Genomic DNA, 19274 nt, shown 5'->3' on the forward strand with positions numbered 1-19274 from the left:
TTGGGCGAGACCCAGTAACAGATCAAATTGTGTGTGTGAGTGTGTGTGTGTGTGCGCGCGCGCGCACTGTGTTTTGAGCAATACTGTAGAGCCTCATTTAAAGGGGAAGTCCAGCTTCTAAATGTGTAAAAGAGCCCCACACAACACAGAAACCCCTAATATCCCTATCCCTGTAATCTGTTCCTTCAAACAGTAGGAATAAATACCATTTTTATATGCTGAAATCCAGCTGCAAAACTGTTCTTCTCTTTCTGCATCATTTGTAATCCTGGCAGGGGAGGAGGGACTAAAACACTGATGTTACACATTGTAACAACTTCCCCACGGCTTACAGACAGCATGCAGGAACTACATAACCCACAATGCATTGCACTGGGATGTTCCTTATTGACATCACGTGTGCAGCAGGGGATTGTGGGATTGGGAGGAGGCAGGCTGAGGGACAGGCGCTACTGTTACAGTTTATTTGAGTCACAAAGTAGTCAGCCAGATCAGCAGGGGAACAGGGGGCGGGGCTTAGGGAACTGTTCCAAACCAGATTATTACATTATCATGAAAAGGCTGCATATTGTTTAATTGATATATATTGCAAAGTTGCTTGGAATTATGTTTACTTTTCAAACAGCTTACGTTGTGTCTGGGTGGAGTTCCCCTTTAATTTGAGGCATTTGCAGCTGCAGTGTAGGGGGAATAAAGCTCTGTTCTGTTTGCGGAACATTATATGTATTCATTCTGTATGAAATCAGCAACACCAATCAGACTTTGTATCTATGGCTCTGTGCCAGGGGGCCGTCTGGAAGTTCAGCTGCTCCCTGAGATCCGGAAAGTCTTTCTTTCTAAAGTAACATATTTATTATATGGCCCCTTTTCACTAATGTCTGTTTTGGGCAAAATATCACTGTATTTTAGATCAGGGTTCTACCAAGGCTTTGTAAAGGGGGAAATAATGCCATTCAGTAATATAACACCCCTTTTAATACAGGACAGTACCTAGATATCCACCTACAACTTCCAGTGTTCTTGATTGAGGGGGTTGGTCAATCTGTAGCGTCGGGAATAGCAAAAGATAATATTCCATATGCCTTTGTGTGTATTCAGAGTTTCCCCCCGCCCGGGGCACCAGTGTAATGACCAGCATGTATGGCTTTGTGTGTATTGATAGTATCCCCCCTCCCGGGCCTTAGGCATAGACCTGGGGCAGACAGCTGTCAATCATATATTGCCTGCCCTGCCTCTAGGCTTTAGGCATAGACCTGGGGCAGACAGCTGTCAATCATATATTGTCTGCCCCGCCTCTAGGCCTTAGGCATAGACCTGGGGCAGACAGCTGTCAATCATATATTGCCTGCCCCGCCTCTAGGCCTTAGGCATAGACCTGGGGCAGACAGCTGTCAATCATATATTGCCTGCCCCGCCTCTAGGCCTTAGGCATAGACCTGGGGCAGACAGCTGTCAATCATATATTGCCTGCCCCGCCTCTAGGCCTTAGGCATAGACCTGGGGCAGACGGCTGTCAATCATATATTGCCTGCCCCGCCTCTAGGCCTTAGGCATAGAGGTGGGGCAGACAGTTACTTTCACTTTCAATTCAATACTTTTTAGATGTCGCTGCCCTCGTTGCATTCTCCCTACCCCCTCACCATGTAATTGTGTAACCAGTGCATGTACAATGGGTATCGGGTCCCCCCATACTGGCACAGAAACAAGAATTTGAGGTGATACAAAGCTTTGCCTTAATAACAATGCCCACAAAATGGCGCCGGCCTGCTGGCTGTGATTGTGAAGTCCAAGGCTGAAGGAAATAATGTGAATATTTTGCTTGACAAACACAATGGAAACCAGTTTGATTTCTTAGGGTGACAGGTCCCCTTTTAATAGCGTCTAAGCCTCTGCCATCTCGCTTCTAAGGTGGCCATACCCATTAAGATCTGCTCGTTTGACGAGCTTGCCAAGCAAGCGGATCTTCTCCCGATATCCCCACCTACGGTTGGGCGATATCGGGGGAATTTAGGCTAATTCGGTTGTTTGGCCCTGGGGCCAAACGATCAAATTATAACGATGGTAATGGGGCAGTCTGTTTGGGGACCACATCAACAAGCCGATGCGGTCCCCGATCTGACTACATTTTTAAACCTGCCTGATCAATATCTGCAGGCCCGTTGGTAGTGCCCATACACGGGCCGATAAGCTGGCGAATCTGTCTAAGGGTCCCATATCGGCAGATAGAATTGGCCTGTGTATGGGGACCTTAAGGTGGCATATCCACTGTATGCCCCATTCTGCCAACTGGCACTCAGCCTCTTACAATGCCAGTTGCCCGTGGTTTCTTGTGTAGATGGCTGATGCCCATAATGCGCACCCTGACAAACGCCACACACACACCCGTTCAGATTTTACTTTTTATTATTAAATATTTCAATTACATTGGAAAAAAAAAGGTAAGTTACAATATTTTACATTTTATTTCCCTTTCAGGTAAGTTAGCCAGGAAATGTTAAACCACAGGGGTAACCTACATTGGCTGAGCCCATCGTGCCAGCTTCCATGCCCGATTGGATCCCTCCACATCAGCCCATCATGTGACCACGGCCCTGGTAACCACATTAGTTCCCTGCTGGATAAGTCTATGGAGTAATAATTGTGTAAAGCTTTGGGAGGGACTGGAGTTACTATATTCCAGGTCAGACACTTACAGGGGTGCTTTACCTGCTACGTTAACTTGGAGTATGGTATAGAATTCCTACCCCTATCAAATCACTGCCTGGTTGCTAGGGTAAATAAGACCCTGGCAACCAGATAGCTGTTGAAATACCAAACAAGAGAGCTGCGGAACAAAAAGCTAAATAATTGAAAAACCATAAATAATAAAGGCCAGTTGCAAATTGTCTCAGAATATCCCTCTCTCCGTCATACTAAAGGTTAATTTAAAGGTGAACAACCCCTTTACGGTTGTACCCTCTTGCATAGCAAGCATATCATATGGATATGGTGTATCATATGGAGACAAGTGAGTGCAACACATACCCCAGATATGAGCTGTAATTAGTTCAGCAAGCACCCTAATGAGTTCCGCAGGGTGGGAAGCATTGGCCACACTGACACCCTATGTACAGAGGTGGGCCGAGGGCCAAACAAGGCCTCTCTCTCTGCTTGTGACACCCCTACCTACCTAGTCCCCTCCAGGGACACGGCCACCTCAAGCCCACCCCTCTCAGACGTGGGCAAAGTGAGTATTGGGATTATACACAATCAGGTAAAAAAAAAAAAAAAAAAAAGGCGTGGGTAAGAGCTCTGTTGTGATAGTCTGAGACAATTTGCAATTGGTCTGCATTTTTTTTTTTTAGTTGTTTCCCATTTTGTTCAGGAGTTCTCCAGTTTAGAGTTTCAGCAATACACCAGGGGGTGTATTGAATGAGATACTGGTATATGAATAGTAGAGGGAATGAACAGAGATATAAGTTATAAAAAGTAACAAATTGTAGCCTCACAGGGCAATATTGTATTGGCTGCTGGGGTCAGTGACCCCCATTTGAAAGTTAAAAAGAGTCAGAAGGAGAAGGCAAATAATTCAAAAACTATAAATAATGAAGACCAACTGAAAAGATTGGTCATTCTATAACATACTAGTTAGCGTAAAGGTGAACCACCCCTTTCACAGCATCTTGCTCCATAGACAGATTTAGACTGAATCCCTCATGGGATAAATAAGGGCTTGGCACATAGAATGGCATCATGTTTATATAGTGGCATCCCAGCGGCTCAGCGCCCCTCCCCCCGCTGCCGGCGGTATCACTTTGGTACCTGTGTTACACGCGTGTCAGTCTCACACACCGGATTAGCACATTATCACTGCCCCACACTGTTACTTGGCACTCAGACCCGGACAGAAACAGTTAAATAAGTTACACATTACATGCTGCTATACATCAATTAGTTCCACCGGATAATAACGGGCAGAGTTGGGCAAAGGTTTTGCTATCATTACCCTTCATGAGGAGACGCGAGGGTAAATAAAGGAGCAGTAAAGTGTAAAATAAAAGGAAACAAATGCACCGCTGCTCTGTGCCGCAAACTCCCCCAGGCTGATTTGAAAAATGGGGTAAAATGTCTGGTATATTGAGTATTAACTTGCCCTTTAAATCATCTGTTTGCTAAATGAGGATATTTTCCTGTGGTACTACTGTGTGTCACTTGGACCAAACTTCAATTAAAAGCACAATAAGTGCACTGCTTGTTGTAGGGAAATCTATTTTTTATACCCGATGTGTTTATGTGCATTCAGTGGCTTAACTAACACCGGGGCCCCTGCAGAAAAACCATCGGAGGGGCCCGGCCCGCACAGCATCCCCCTACCCAGCCCCATTGCTACCTGCCCGCTAGGTAGGAAAGCAGCCAGGGAGGGGGATTTCTAACAACTATAGAAGATGCAGACCCCACGGACCGGGTCCCCCACTGGATTTGCACTACTATTGGTTATTGCTGTGAATCTCTGTGCACACGGTCAGGCCAACCAAAACTTTCAGCCTCGCACAGCAACAGATCGAATGAAATGTGCTTATTACATAACAATGGATATAGATTCCAAGCCTTAGTACCAAAGCTTTGCTATAGATTATATATATATATACTGTATAGATATATATATATATATATATATATATTGGCCCCCTGGTGCCATCAGACCATCCCTGCCATCTCATTGGATCACAGTCTGTCTAGTGAATATAGAGAATTCTGGTTCATTTGGCCTCATTCTTGGCGTTTCTGAGTTTGGGCGCAGTTATGAAGATACCACACAAGCCATTTCTACTGGGCACGGCCATGTACTTTGTACTAGTAAGTGTATTTTATGAGGCCAAATAGGCTTTTTAGCCATCTGTTCCTATCTACCTAAAAGTATGTACCCACAGACATTTGGGGGCACACACAGCGCATACAATTAATGGTACCATGACCCCAATGCCTCAAGCATTCTGAACCCACAACGTATTATGGCCAATACAGCTCAGCTCCCTCGTTGCTCCTGATAAAAGGCAGAGTAATGCAGCTGCCATGTCTGGCCCCTTGCCTTCCCCTCCCTGGCTCTCTGGCAGCAATAGCCGCCCAGGAACATGAGCTGATGTGGTTCTGGCATCTACTGGGCATGACCCCAAGTGCCAGAAAGCCATGGCATTACTCTGCCTTTTATCAGGAGGTATAAGGGAGATCAAGTCCAGACTCATTCAAAATAGGCCCTGGCATTTCCAGTACACAGAGGTCCAAACAGCCCCCCAGCAGCCCAATAAATAGTGAGTGTCTATGGCAGCAGTCCCCAAACTACGGCCCGCGGGTCAGATCCGGCCCCCCAGTGGAATTTATCCGGCCCCCACTGCGTCCTCCCACCTGGCAGTGGAGACAGAGGACTCAGCGGGGAGCGGCACAGGGGAGCGGAGATGAAGGACGGACCAGGTAGGACACAGCGCTGGGGGGGAGGAGTTGTGAACAGTCTGGTTTGATGGCAGGATATGAAAGAGGATGTGGGCAAAATCACCAGCACACCCCCCCCCAACAGTCTGAGGGGCCCTTGATCCGGCCCCTTGGGTCAGAAGTTTGGGGACCCCTGGTCTATGGCATCTTACAGCAGCCCCTCTGGCATTTGGTAGAACCCACAGATTGCCAGTCCGGGCCTGAGGGAGACGGGCCGAATCTGGGTTCCATAGTGGTGCAGTTCATAAGGAAGGCCTGTGTAGCAGGCTTAGGGCAAGGGCACACTCGCTATATGCTTTCGCATTTTCTCCGCTCCATGTGGCTGCACCCAGGCCAATGCTGTGCCTGTCAGTGCGGCTAAACATAGAAGCATCCTCCAATCGCAGGCAGAGAGAAGCAGGGCATACAGTTAGGGGCAGATTTATCAAAATGTGAGTTTAGAGCTTAATACATAAAACTCACCTACGTTCTATTCATTCAAAATAGTAAGATCTAACTTTCATCCATTGATAAATAGGCTTCTAAAAATCCCATAGGAATGAATAGAGCATGGGATAGTGCTTATGTATTAAGCTCTAAACTCACATTTTGATAAATCCGCCCCTTAGTGTGCCCTCACCCTTAAGTTATATAAATAGGTTTAATTTTCCTTTAGCAATTCCAGAGCGGATTGTTAAAAACAAAACAGAGAAGTGATTGGTTAGGGGGTTAAATTAAATAGGGATGCACTGAATCCAGGGTTTGAATTTTGGAACTTTTTGCAGGACTCAGGGTTCAACCAAATCAGAATGAACATTTTTCATTCACAACCGATAACGAATTGATAAGCCAATCAGGGTTCAGTATTCAGCCAGATCATTAGTGGAAGATACAGTGTTGGATCCAAAAATGGAGGTATTTAGCACATCCCTAAAATAAAATGAACATTTATGATCTCGCCCACATACATTTTTTTGTACACGGAGAGTAATTATACGGAACGCGTGCCCCAGTTGCAGAAGGCTGGCATCTCTCCTTGCCCTGCTGGCATTTCCTGATTACGTCCCTCTCAGCAGGAAGTGTTGTGTGCAAAGAGAATTGCTTCCTTCCCCCTAATATAAATGTAACAATGAATAAAAAAAGAACAAAGACCACCAGTTTTAGCGTGGCGTTTGTGGGCCCCTTTCCGCTTTTCCAGTGGCATGGTTGGATTTGTGCCGTGACCTGAGAATGAGGTCAGTATCACTAATCAGTATGACTAATGAAATGCTTATTAGGGTGGGTTGGGCCCTGCAGGCATCGCCATCAATTATAAACGTAACAGGATGGGAATATTACAACCATGACCTTTTTTTTTTCATGTTTAAATCGGTGCCAATAGATATTTCAAATCTTTATCGACATTTTTCATAAATTTAATACCAACCATTAGATCCAAACAAATGAAATAACTTGAAATATCAGGACTCTAAGTGCCTTCTTTCTGGTTCTCTGGTTATACAATTTGACACTGGGGTAGCAGGCCCTTTTTGCCCAGGTGAGGGGCAGTAACCCCTGGTTTCCCATAATAACCTGAGAAAATGGTTTTAACCTCTTTTTTTCTGGGCAATGCCAGCATCCACATGCCATTATCATAATAGGATATTTTGCCCCCTAACAGCTCCCCCATATTCTCCCCCTCCCTGCCAGCCTGCTGCAACTTTACAAACTCCAGTAAGTCAATACCAGTTTGGACATCCTGTATATCAGATGCACAGCCCAGAGTAATATGAGCCCGGCTTCCCCGGGGAAGAATATCCTTGGGCATCACTTCCTTTTCTGCATCCGACGGCCAAAGGTGAAGCTGTTCCTGAGTCAGTTCGATCTGGGCCCCTGCGGTCCGGGGAGTGACGAACAGTGCCGAGATATGGAGAGTGAAGCCTCTGGAATAATTCTTTCTTACAGCCTGGGAAAGCAAAGAGATAAGTTTATTTTCACTGGACGCATATGACTTTCTCTCTGCCCTGTAAGAGGCTTCTCTGGGGTCCATGCATTTGTTTCTATTATAAAGTCTTAACAGGACCTAATGTGGTACTGGACCTAAATGGACACCCTACATTGCAGAAGCAACATCTTACTGTTACCCACACAGCTCCTACCGCAGATTTCCTTAGGAACCCTGCGGCGGAGGTTTGGGGGATTATTTTCTTAAAAAAACAAAAAATCTTACATACATAAATATATAGGCACCCGAGGGCTGCTGCCCCCCCCCCCCCAAAAAAAAGCTGCCACCCTAGCACAGGCCCACGGGTACCTACATGTAAATAGGGTTGCCCCCTATCCGGTTTTGACCCAGACAGCCAAGGTTTCGGAAGGACTGTCCAGGTAAAAACCTCCAGCCCGGTTTCCCAAATTAGGAAAACAAGGCAGAACTTGCTGAGATTGACGCAGCGATCAGCCAATTGCTGCCTCATGCCATCATAGCCCTGTCTCTTTTACCCCCCCCCCCCGTGACGTCACTCGCCATCCCTTGCCCGGTGACGAACGCCGGTAGAGGTGCCAATCCTACATGTAAATACGGCCCAGATTCTTAACAGCTAGATGGTTGTGCCAGTTCCATTTACCCTAACAGGTAAGACTTCGGAAGGCGTAATAAAAGATGAATAAGATGTGGCCTTTGAAGAAACAGAAGCAAAAAAAAAAAAGGTAAAAATAGCAATAATAATAAAGTCTCTCAAAGAATTACATTTTTGGTTGCCACAAAGCATTTTAAACTGCAAGCTAAAAAAGGACAGGACAGAAAGGCAAAATGTATCGTGTTAAGGAGATGACCAACATCCCAAAGATCTGACACTGGGATTAGAACCGGTTGATTTTAGCATGGGATCTGGTGTCAGAAACCACTTAAACCATTGGCCAATTCCAAAACTGGGCAGCCTAGTGAAAGAGTCAGTTTTGACATTCTAGGACCATAGACTATATAACAAACTAGGGGATTTTCTATTTCCTGCACAGCTGCAAGCTAGGGGCATTCCAGGGTTTGCCTATGGGCCAGGTTTGCTTCTTCTCTAGTCACGCCACTAACTACCACCCACTCCTTATGAATACAGTGCTGACGCACTAAGGATCCGTCACACCACAGCATTCACGTCACAGGTGCCTTGCTTCACACCAACCTCCAGCTGTGCGTATTCCTCTGATCCGGGCACCTTTCCAAAGTCGCAGAACTTGGTTGTACAGTGCAAAATGTTGGGAGTTTTGGCAAAATACTTCAGCAAGTCCAACTTGTGCTTGTCTTCAACTCCAACTGCAGACAGAAGAAGAAGATTGTAAATAAACCTGCTCCAAACCCTCCATAGAGCACCTAGGCCATGGCACTGCTGCCCCCACACCAAGTGACGCCAGACTACAATCAATGGATTATTCCATCATAGTGTTCTGCCCACTGAGCATGATGAAAAAGTTCAGTACTGGAAAAAAAGTTCAAGGTTTAGTTTAGTTTACACAGGTTGGGGGGATACTGTATATACATTAGCTGCTCAAATGCCATTACCCTCAAAGAATAAAATTAACTTTTATGCAATGTATTTCTGGCATAGGACGTAATCCGAATCAAGATTTCAGGCCGAATTCATCTGCTGAAATGGGAATCTCCTAGTCACCACCCTGTGATATCGCTAACATGCTGTGAGCTTGCAAATGTCTCGGGCTGCTTGGCTGATACAATGCTGGCCATTTATTCATGGGCCCCTGAAGTGCAGCATTGCCACATGGTGCTGCTGTAACACCCGGTGTCAGCTACATCTCTGCACTGCGGCTATGAGACCATTTGTACCCGGCATTATTATTGCAAGGCAGCTTTTTAAAGGGGAACTCCACCCAAACACAACTTAAGCTTCTTGAAAAGGAAACATAATTTCAATATACATCAGTGAAAAAATAAGCAGCTTTCAGAACAGTTCCCTAAGCCCCGCCCCCTGTTCCCTAAGCCCCGCCCCCTGTTCCCCTGCTGATCTGGCGGTCTACTTTGTGACTCAAATAAAATGTAACAGTAGTCGCCTGTCCCCAGCCTGCCTCCTCCCAATCCCACAATTCCCTGCTGCACACGTGATGTCAATAAGGGAAGGAACATCCCAGTGCAATGCATTGTGGGTTATGTAGTTCCTGCATGCTGTCTGTAAGCTGGGGAGAAGTTGTTACAATGTGTAACATCAGTGTTTAGCCCCTCCTCCCCTGCCAGGATTACAAATGATGCAGAAAGAGAAGAACAGTTTTGCAGCTGGATTTCAGCATATAAAAATGGTATTTATTCCTACTGTTTGAAGGAACAGATTACAGTGACAGGTATATTACTGGTTTCTCTGTTGTGCGGGGCTCTTTTAAAGAATTTTGGTTTGGAAGCTGGAGTTCCCCTTTAATGATTTATAATGGAGCCAGGGGACAGCCGCAGAACATATAAATAAACATTAGGTGCTGCAGTGCCAGCACACAATATCTAAAAATCAAAAAAAGGTCAAAATAACAATTAATAGAAGAGATCACATTCCACATCTCAATAACATACATGCTTGTAGACGTTTCTTAAATGCTTTGAGGTTTCCCAGTTGTTCCAGGAACTCATGGGCTGTCTTTCTGAGGTTGTCCTCATCGCGCTTGGCCAAGAACCAGCCAAAATACAGCGGCAGGATATCTTTTTCCAGGGTAGGTCTCAGGTTCTTAAGTTCTTCCAGCGAGAGCTTCCAGTGATTCCTATCCTTCAGCTGAGCACAGTCGAGCCTCCAAGGGGTCTTAGGTTCCAGCACTATTACTGTGAATTGGAACTTGTTGGCGAGATCAAACAGCTCTTCCAAGCGTTCCCTGTCATGGTGTGTGTCGTCGACAATAACCATATTGGCTTCATGTCTTTCACAGCAAGAGTTGAGATCTTCATCCAGTTTGACATACTCCCCCCCACTGGCGCTCCTGATAGCGGGTCTTATGTTATACTGGTCAGCGGAAAAAAGTCTAGAGCTATCCTTGTATTTCTGCTCAACTTCCTTGGCCAGCTCTGACTTTCCACTTCCCGGCAGACCCCTTAGAAGAACCAATATCTTAGATTCTCGAACAGTAGTCACAGTGTGGTCATCCACTAGCAAAGGGGGTTTCTGCCCCTCAGGGTGGTCTTTGGATGCCTGTGCAGACATCATGTGGAATAAATTCTTGGCAGATATGGGGTCTGATCTTCTGACTGCTTTCTGGACCTACTTGGACAAAGAGGGAACCCGTTAACATTGCAAATACTACACAAACAGTATACATATATATCTATATCTATGAGTACAATTTATCTTCTAAAGGTCCCCATACACGTTGATATCCGCTCGCTTGGCTTCACCCGATATCCCCACCTATGGGTGGACGATATCGGGGAGCATGTAGGTAAAAAAAAATAATAATTATATTGGCGGCAATGGGGCAGTCGGTTCGGAGACCACATCAACGAGCCAATGCGGTCCCCGATCCGACTGAATTTTCTAACCTGCCGATTGATATCTGGCCAATTTTAGGCCAGATATCGGTCGGGCAGGCCCCTTGTTTCTGCCCCTACACGGGCCGATAAGCTGCCGAATCGGTCCAAGGAACCAATATCGGCAACTACAATCTGCCCATGTATGGGGACCTTAATAGTATCCAAAATTTCAAATAATTCATATGGTCCAGACATCAGATGAGGAACCAGAAATCTTAAGCTTATATGAGACCAACCAAAAGCAATGAACGACTTGTACATGGAGATGCTACTTCCTTCACAGGAACAATCAAGTTTCAGACCCATTTTGCAGTTCAAATTCTAAGTTCGGTTACAAGCACCAAAATAATCACATCACATACAGTAATCACATTTTCTCGGTTTCCAACTGTGATGAGCAATACAATTATTTTATGGTCAAATAATCTAATGACCAAGTTAGATAAGTTTTCTGGTGGGAAAAGGGTTTTACTTTCTTGGATTCCCAAACTGTTCGTGGTTTGATTTCTGCCCCAATTGGCCACCAAAGAAGACAAAAGAGCATTCCGTTAATAGAGAACACAACAGTCAACACCATTCACGGCTTCCCACGACAATCCCCATCCATCATAACAGTCCAGTGATTGTCAGGGTGGGTTAACGCTTTGGTATCTGTAGGAGATGTTAGATAAGTGCCTTATTATTTTCAATGATAACCAATATCAGCAGTTGAGACTACTGTACATTCATTTTATGGGCTTGTTCAGACTACAGACCTGCCAACTGATCGGTTATACAGAGGAAGTCACATCCAATCATGACATCCACTGAAGTTATACAAGGGTCATGAATGTATTGCAACTAAAGTACAACTATTTGTGATGCATTCCAAAAATGCATATGGCCTCAACAGAAGTCAATAAACAAGGGTGCCAATTTGATTATTGTACATTTTTGCACAGTAGTTGAGGTTTATCAAGTTCTCAATCAAAAAATATTTCCTAACTTTGAGTTCATCCAAAAGAAGTCAAGGACCTTAAAGCTGTCCCTAAACTTAGGGGCTGATTTACTTACCCACGAACGGGTCGAAATGAGTCCGATTGCGTTTTTTCGGCTTCTTTACGAATTTTTCGTTACCAATACGATTTTTGCGTAAAAACGCGAGTTTTTCGTAGCCATTACGAAAGTTGCGTAAAATCTGGCGATTTTTCGTAGCGTTAAAACTTGCGCAAAAAGTTGCGCTTTTTTCGTAGCGTTAAAACTTACGCGAAACTTTGCACCTTTTAAGTTTTAACGCTACGAAAAATGCGCAACTTTTCGCGTAAGTTTTAACGCTACGAAAAAAGCGCAACTTTTTACGCAACTTTCGTAATGGCTACGAAAAACTCGCGTTTTTACGCAAAAATCGTATTGGTAACGAAAAATTCGTAAAGAAGCCGAAAAAATCGCAAAAAATACGAAAAAGTCGCAAAATGTTTGTTTTCAAGTCGGAACTTTTCCAATTCGGGTCGGATTCGTGGGTTAGTAAATCAGCCCCTTAGTGTTGCATCAGACTGCAGTTCTAGTTTAAAAGAGCTAAAATATTGTTTTAAAAGAGGATTGTCCCTGTTAGTGCAATGCGTTCACAATGTATTTGGTGACCACCAGGGCTGGGTGTTAGAAATCTGTGGGCTTGCTGGTATGTTACATTCGAACAAGATCTTATGATACTTTTGGAGGCTTTCCAATGCCACTGTAAGGGCGAAGTCAAATGGTTTCTCTGAAATGACCATTACTGGTGTAGCCATCACTCAAGACTATAAAAATATACGTTCATTTTTCCCAGTTAGAACAGGACCCTTTAGTTCTCCCAGTAACAAGTTGACTATGGAGAACAGTGGTATAAATATGTTTCCTGTACTCTTTATGGGACATGGTCTACCGGTCACTGGGAAAACTCAGTGGTCCCTAAAGACTTCAGGGGTTCCTGGTTAGGGTTACGATGTAAGGTATAGAGTCATTAGCTTAACTGAACCTTACCCAAGCCCCATAATGAAAACCTATTTGGAGAAGACACAAACAGGTTGGATCTTTCCACACAAATACTACTGGGAGGTCATGTACCAGTGTACCAGGCTCAATTGGGCAAAACTGCCAGCAGGAAGGTTAGGAATATATGGATGGTGATGGGTTAGGTAGGGGATCTCACTACACCTTTTATTTACTCCCTACCCGATGCAAGCACTATAAAATAATCTGGTTAGATAGACTTATCTTTATTTTGGACATGTGCAACTATAGCTGACTTGAAGATTATACGGCCCATCGATCATCAGGATAAAACCAGCATTTCATATCTATAAAATGGGTCCCTTTAAGGCAGTGACTGTCAAACTATTTCAGTTTAATCCCCACTGGATAGTCCAGTCTTTGGCCTGGTCCCCCTCTGAAGGTCCAACATTTGGTCCGGTTGCTCATTAGTTTATGAAATGGGTACATATATCTGAAAATATCTTTCAAGAATATCTATGACACAAATGCATATTCCTAACTGAACTTCAAGCTGGGATTTTAGGTGTCTCTATAAGAGCAAATGTCAATTATCTTTAGTTCTCCTCTTAAAATGGTCTCCAGGCTAAGCCCCACAGTTTGGGAAGCAATGCTTTAAGAACTATTAAAGTCAGAAATAAAAAAAAAAAATTACCTACATACATACATACATACCATACATAATGATCACTTAGGAAATGAGATGCAAATATATGTAAAAAATGTCATAAATTCTTCCTCAACTGAACATATGAAGGTTACATTCCATTTAGATCTCAATCAAATATGGACACAAGATTCCTGTCAATTTCCCAATCTATAAATATACAAGGTTGACACCCGTGTACCTCACCCTAGCACCTGAAAAAAATAAATAGCAATAAAAAAAAAATTTGCTGCATAGAGTTTGGGGCAGATTTCTGTGAGTAAAACTCATTCACTTTCTATTCATTCCTATGGGTTTTTATAGAAGCATATTTATCAATGAGTGAAAGTTAGCGACTTAGCTGATAAAGGGAATGGAAGGGCTCCGTTATGAGGAAAGGTTGGCCGAGTTGGGTCTGTTTACACTGGGGAAAAGGCATAAAAGAGTATCTATCAATCAAAGAGATATCTATGTATAAATAATGGAAAAAGGGGACCATACACTAAAATCTCTGATACTTTATTTACCAGTAGGTCCTTCCAGCAGACCCAGTACCTTCTACTGGAGATGAAAAGAAAAAAAGTTGTGGAATTTTCTCCCTGGCCTGGAAACTAGTAGATACATTAGATATTTTCTAGAAAGGGTTGGATGTCTTTTACCAAATGAAGAAAACACAAGGATCCTGGTGATGATATTCTTAGTGCAATGGGCTGGTATCACTGGCCTTTTGAGGCCAGGAAGGATTTTTTTCTGCTTCTGAAGCAAATCATAGACAGCTTCCCATAGGGTCTGATCAACTCCCTTCAGATGAGCAGAGTAGGATTTACTTGGGTAAAAGCTTAAACCTGATTCAGCCTATGTAACTATGTAGGGATAAAGGGACATACAGATGATGAAGAACATAATAGCTTATTTGCTACCATAAAACTGTTTTAACCACCTAGTGCTGCTGAATTGCCCGGTTGCTTGTCCCTTGAGTTGTTTCTGCCCCTGGGCTGGTAAATAAGCGTCTATAGAAATTAAAGTGAAGTATTAAGACACGAGGGAAGGCAGGGAGTGCCTAAAGCAGCGGTTCTCAACCTGTGGGTCGGGACCCCTTTGGGGGTCGAAATCCCCTTTCACAGGGGTCGCCTAAGACCATCGGAAAACACATATTTCCAGTGGTCTTAGGGATAATTTTATGGTTGGGGGGTCACCACAACATGAGGAACTGTATTAAAGGGTCACGGCATTAGGAAGGTTGAGAACCACTGCCCTAAAGGCACAGTATTCCACTCTATGTATTTATATATCCATTATACATATTCCACTATGTGTATTTATATATCCATTATACATACTCCACTATTTGTATTGATATATCCATTATACATGTTCCACTATGTGTATTTATATATCCATTATACATGTTCCACTATGTGTATTTATATATCCATTATACATATTCCACTATGTGTATTTATATATCCATTATACATACTCCCCCATGTGTATTTATATATCCATTATACATACTCCACTATGTGTATTTATATATCCATTATACATGTTCCACTCTGTGTATTTATATATCCATTATACATGTTCCACTCTGTGTATTTATATATCCATTATACATGTTCCACTATGTGTATTTATATATCCATTATACATGTTCCACTATGTGTATTTATATATCCATTATACATACTCCACTATTTGTATTGATATATCCATTATACATGTTCCACTATGTGTATTTATATATCCATTATACATATTTCACTATGTGTATTTATATATCCATTATACATGTTCCACTCTGTGTATTTATATATCCATTATACATGTTCCACTCTGTGTATTTATATATCCATTATACATGTTCCACTCTGTGTATTTATATATCCATTATACATGTTCCACTCTGTGTATTTATATATCCATTATACATACTCCACTATTTGTATTGATATATCCATTATACATATTCCACTCTGTGTATTTATATATCCATTATACATACTCCACTATTTGTATTGATATATCCATTATACATATTCCACTATGTGTATTTATATATCCATTATACATACTCCACTATTTGTATTGATATATCCATTATACATGTTCCACTATGTGTATTTATATATCCATTATACATATTTCACTATGTGTATTTATATATCCATTATACATGTTCCACTCTGTGTATTTATATATCCATTATACATGTTCCACTCTGTGTATTTATATATCCATTATACATGTTCCACTCTGTGTATTTATATATCCATTATACATGTTCCACTCTGTGTATTTATATATCCATTATACATGTTCCACTCTGTGTATTTATATATCCATTATACATATTCCATTATGTGTATTTATATATCCATTATACATGTCCCACTGTGTATTTATATATCCATTATACATGTTCCACTATGTGTATTTATATATCCATTATACATGTCCCACTGTGTATTTATATATCCATTATACATGTTCCACTATGTGTATTTATATATCCATTATACATGTTCCACTATGTGTATTTATATATCCATTATACATATTCCACTCTGTGTATTTATATATCCATTATACATGTTCCACTATGTGTATTTATATATCCATTATACATGTTCCACTATGTGTATTTAAATATCCATTATACATACTCCACTATGTATATTTATATATCCATTATACATGTCCCACTGTGTATTTATATATCCATTATACATGTTCCACTATGTGTATTTATATATCCATTATACATGTTCCACTATGTGTATTTATATACCCATTATACATACTCCACTATGTGTATTTATATATCCATTATACATACTCCACTATGTGTATTTATATATCCATTATACATGTTCCACTATGTGTATTTATATATCCATTATACATATTCCACTCTGTGTATTTATATATCCATTATACATGTTCCACTATGTGTATTTATATATCCATTATACATGTTCCACTATGTGTATTTAAATATCCATTATACATACTCCACTATGTATATTTATATATCCATTATACATGTCCCACTGTGTATTTATATATCCATTATACATGTTCCACTATGTGTATTTATATATCCATTATACATGTTCCACTATGTGTATTTATATACCCATTATACATACTCCACTATGTGTATTTATATATCCATTATACATACTCCACTATGTGTATTTATATATCCATTATACATGTTCCACTATGTGTATTTATATATCCATTATACATGTTCCACTATGTGTATTTATATATCCATTATACATGTTCCACTATGTGTATTTATATATCCATTATACATGTTCCACTATGTGTATTTATATACCCATTATACATACTCCACTATGTGTATTTATATATCCATTATACATGTTCCACTATGTGTATTTATATATCCATTATACATGTTCCACTATGTGTATTTATATATCCATTATACATGTTCCACTATGTGTATTTATATATCCATTATACATGTTCCACTCTGTGTATTTATATATCCATTATACATACTCCACTATGTGTATTTATATATCCATTATACATGTTCCACTCTGTGTATTTATATATCCATTATACATGTTCCACTATGTGTATTTATATATCCATTATACATACTCCCCCATGTGTATTTATATATCCATTATACATACTCCCCCATGTGTATTTATATATCCATTATAAGCAACAACAGTACAAAAATGTGTGAAAAATTCAGCTTCAATTTGTAGTATATAAATGTGAAACACAGGTTCCACCATTTTACTATCCCCCCTCATACACTGCCCATAAGTGTATTGTGAGGGGGCCTGGCTATAACAGTCCTGCTGAAACCCTAACGCTTAACTCACTGCCTGACAAGCACTGGGGCAGCATTTTTAGGCGCCTTTCATTATGGGGCCAATAAATAGAGCGTTTGTGCTTTTTATCACCTCACATTTATGACACAAACTTTCCCTCAGGGAACCCGCTTTATGTGCCCAAACTGCCGCTAACCCCGCCCACAACACCTGCGCAAGGGGCAGGCTACCTGTTACTTCCACACAAACTAGAGTATAAGGAATAAGCTGGGAGCAACTTCCACACAAACTAGAGTATAAGGAATATACTGGGAGCAACTTGCAGCCAAACTTATAAGGAATATGCTGGGAGCCGCGCATTGATAATAGAAACATGTTACTGCCGTCGTAGTGTTACTTTAACAATCCCAATCCAAGCCTATTTCCTTGTATCCCTCCCCGACAGGCCAAATAGTCCCACAGAGTAGGCAATAGGGAGCTTACCTTGGGGCAGCGGTGCGGAGCCCGGCAGTGAGCAGTTAGTGGGAGCTCAGTACAGAGATGTAAACACGATAGTGAGGAGAGTAGCTTTGTCCCCACAAGGCGCCTGGCACTCATAATGTCCCTCCCATACAGCCCACGGCCCCGTCTCCGCCTCCTCTGGAGGAGCTTTCGCTTTAACCCTCGCTGCTGCCTGTGGGAGCGCTAAGGGCGCACTACTATTGTCTTGGCTTTCACTTTCCCATCCCATAATAACCAATGGAATAAACTGAGAGGAATGTCTGTTCCCCAATACTTGTCACACACACCTCCCTGCGGCCTGTGAGCTGAGCTCTTGGTGTTACAATAATCTCATTTAGGTTACTGAGCAGATTTAGCCATGAAGATGGTGGTATATTAGTGGTTTTAGAGAAAACATGGCTGCTCCACTAAAGTTACAAGAAGACAGGAACTCTTAATTATATTCTGGCATTAATCACTAACCATCCTTCCCTAGTTGTTCACTAATTACAGGGCACTATTTGAGGCAATGGGTAGGTGTGGGTGCCCAGACATTATGGGTGCTGCTGCCAACTCGCCTCAAGCATCAGTGCCCAGGCCGGAGGCGGCAAAAATCTACCCCAAGTAACTTTGACAGATAAATTTTCTATTTTTAAACCTAGAAATTTGGCTCTTCTTTACTAGCCCCCCTCAGGCGTCGATTAAAGAGGTGCGTCAACTTTTCATCAACTCTTTGTTGCAATTGGTCTTCATTATTTCTTTGTAACAGTTTTTGAATTATTTGTCTTCTTCTGACTGTTTTCAGCTTTTAAATAGGGGTCACTGCCCCGGCAGCCAAAAAACTATTGTTCTGTGAAGCTACAATTTAATTGTTAATCTCACTTTTTGTTACTTAACTTTCTATTCAGTACCTCACCTATTTACATTTCAGTCTCTTATTCAAACCACTGTCTGGTTGCTAGGTTAAATAAACCCCTAGCAACCGGATAGTGACTGCAAAACCAAACTGGAGAGCTGCTGAATCGAAAGCTAAATAACTGAAAAACCAAAACAATAAAAAAAATTAAGACCAATTGCAAATTATATCAGAATATTATTGTCTATATCATACTAAAAGTTTGTTTAACGGCATCCCCTTTAAGCAATATTGTGCCAGTCACTTAGGCTGCAGGTAAATTGTACAATATTGTGCCAGTCACTTAGGCTGCAGGTAAATTGTACAATATTGTGCCAGTCACTTAGGCTGCAGGTAAACTGTACAATATTGTGCCAGTCACTTAGGCTGCAGGTAAATTGTACAATATTGTGCCAGTCACTTAGGCTGCAGGTAAACTGTACAATATTGTGCCAGTCACTTAGGCTGCAGGTAAATTGTACAATATTG

General features: G+C 41.9%; 1 protein-coding gene across 2 annotated transcripts; it reads right to left on the bottom strand.

The window, feature by feature from the left end:
* Nucleotides 1-6203: 6203 nt before the first annotated feature.
* Nucleotides 6204-18526, bottom strand: cnp (2',3'-cyclic nucleotide 3' phosphodiesterase). Of its 2 annotated transcripts, none has more exons than XM_004918706.4 (4): nt 17894-18526; nt 9989-10664; nt 8601-8731; nt 6204-7390 (listed from the first exon to the last, which is right to left on the bottom strand). In XM_004918706.4, the coding sequence occupies exons 1-4, from the start codon at nt 18005-18007 to the stop codon at nt 6941-6943; spliced, it is 1371 nt and encodes a 456-aa protein (XP_004918763.2). In that variant the 5' UTR covers nt 18008-18526; the 3' UTR covers nt 6204-6940. The 2 variants fall into 2 exon arrangements, with proteins under 2 accessions (XP_004918763.2, XP_002939086.2); XM_002939040.5 differs by having other exon boundaries at nt 9989-10667; nt 17894-17977.
* Nucleotides 18527-19274: the final 748 nt, after the last annotated feature.

The sequence above is a fragment of the Xenopus tropicalis genome, chromosome 10 (assembly GCF_000004195.4).
Source record: "Xenopus tropicalis strain Nigerian chromosome 10, UCB_Xtro_10.0, whole genome shotgun sequence".
NCBI lineage: Eukaryota > Metazoa > Chordata > Amphibia > Anura > Pipidae > Xenopus > Xenopus tropicalis.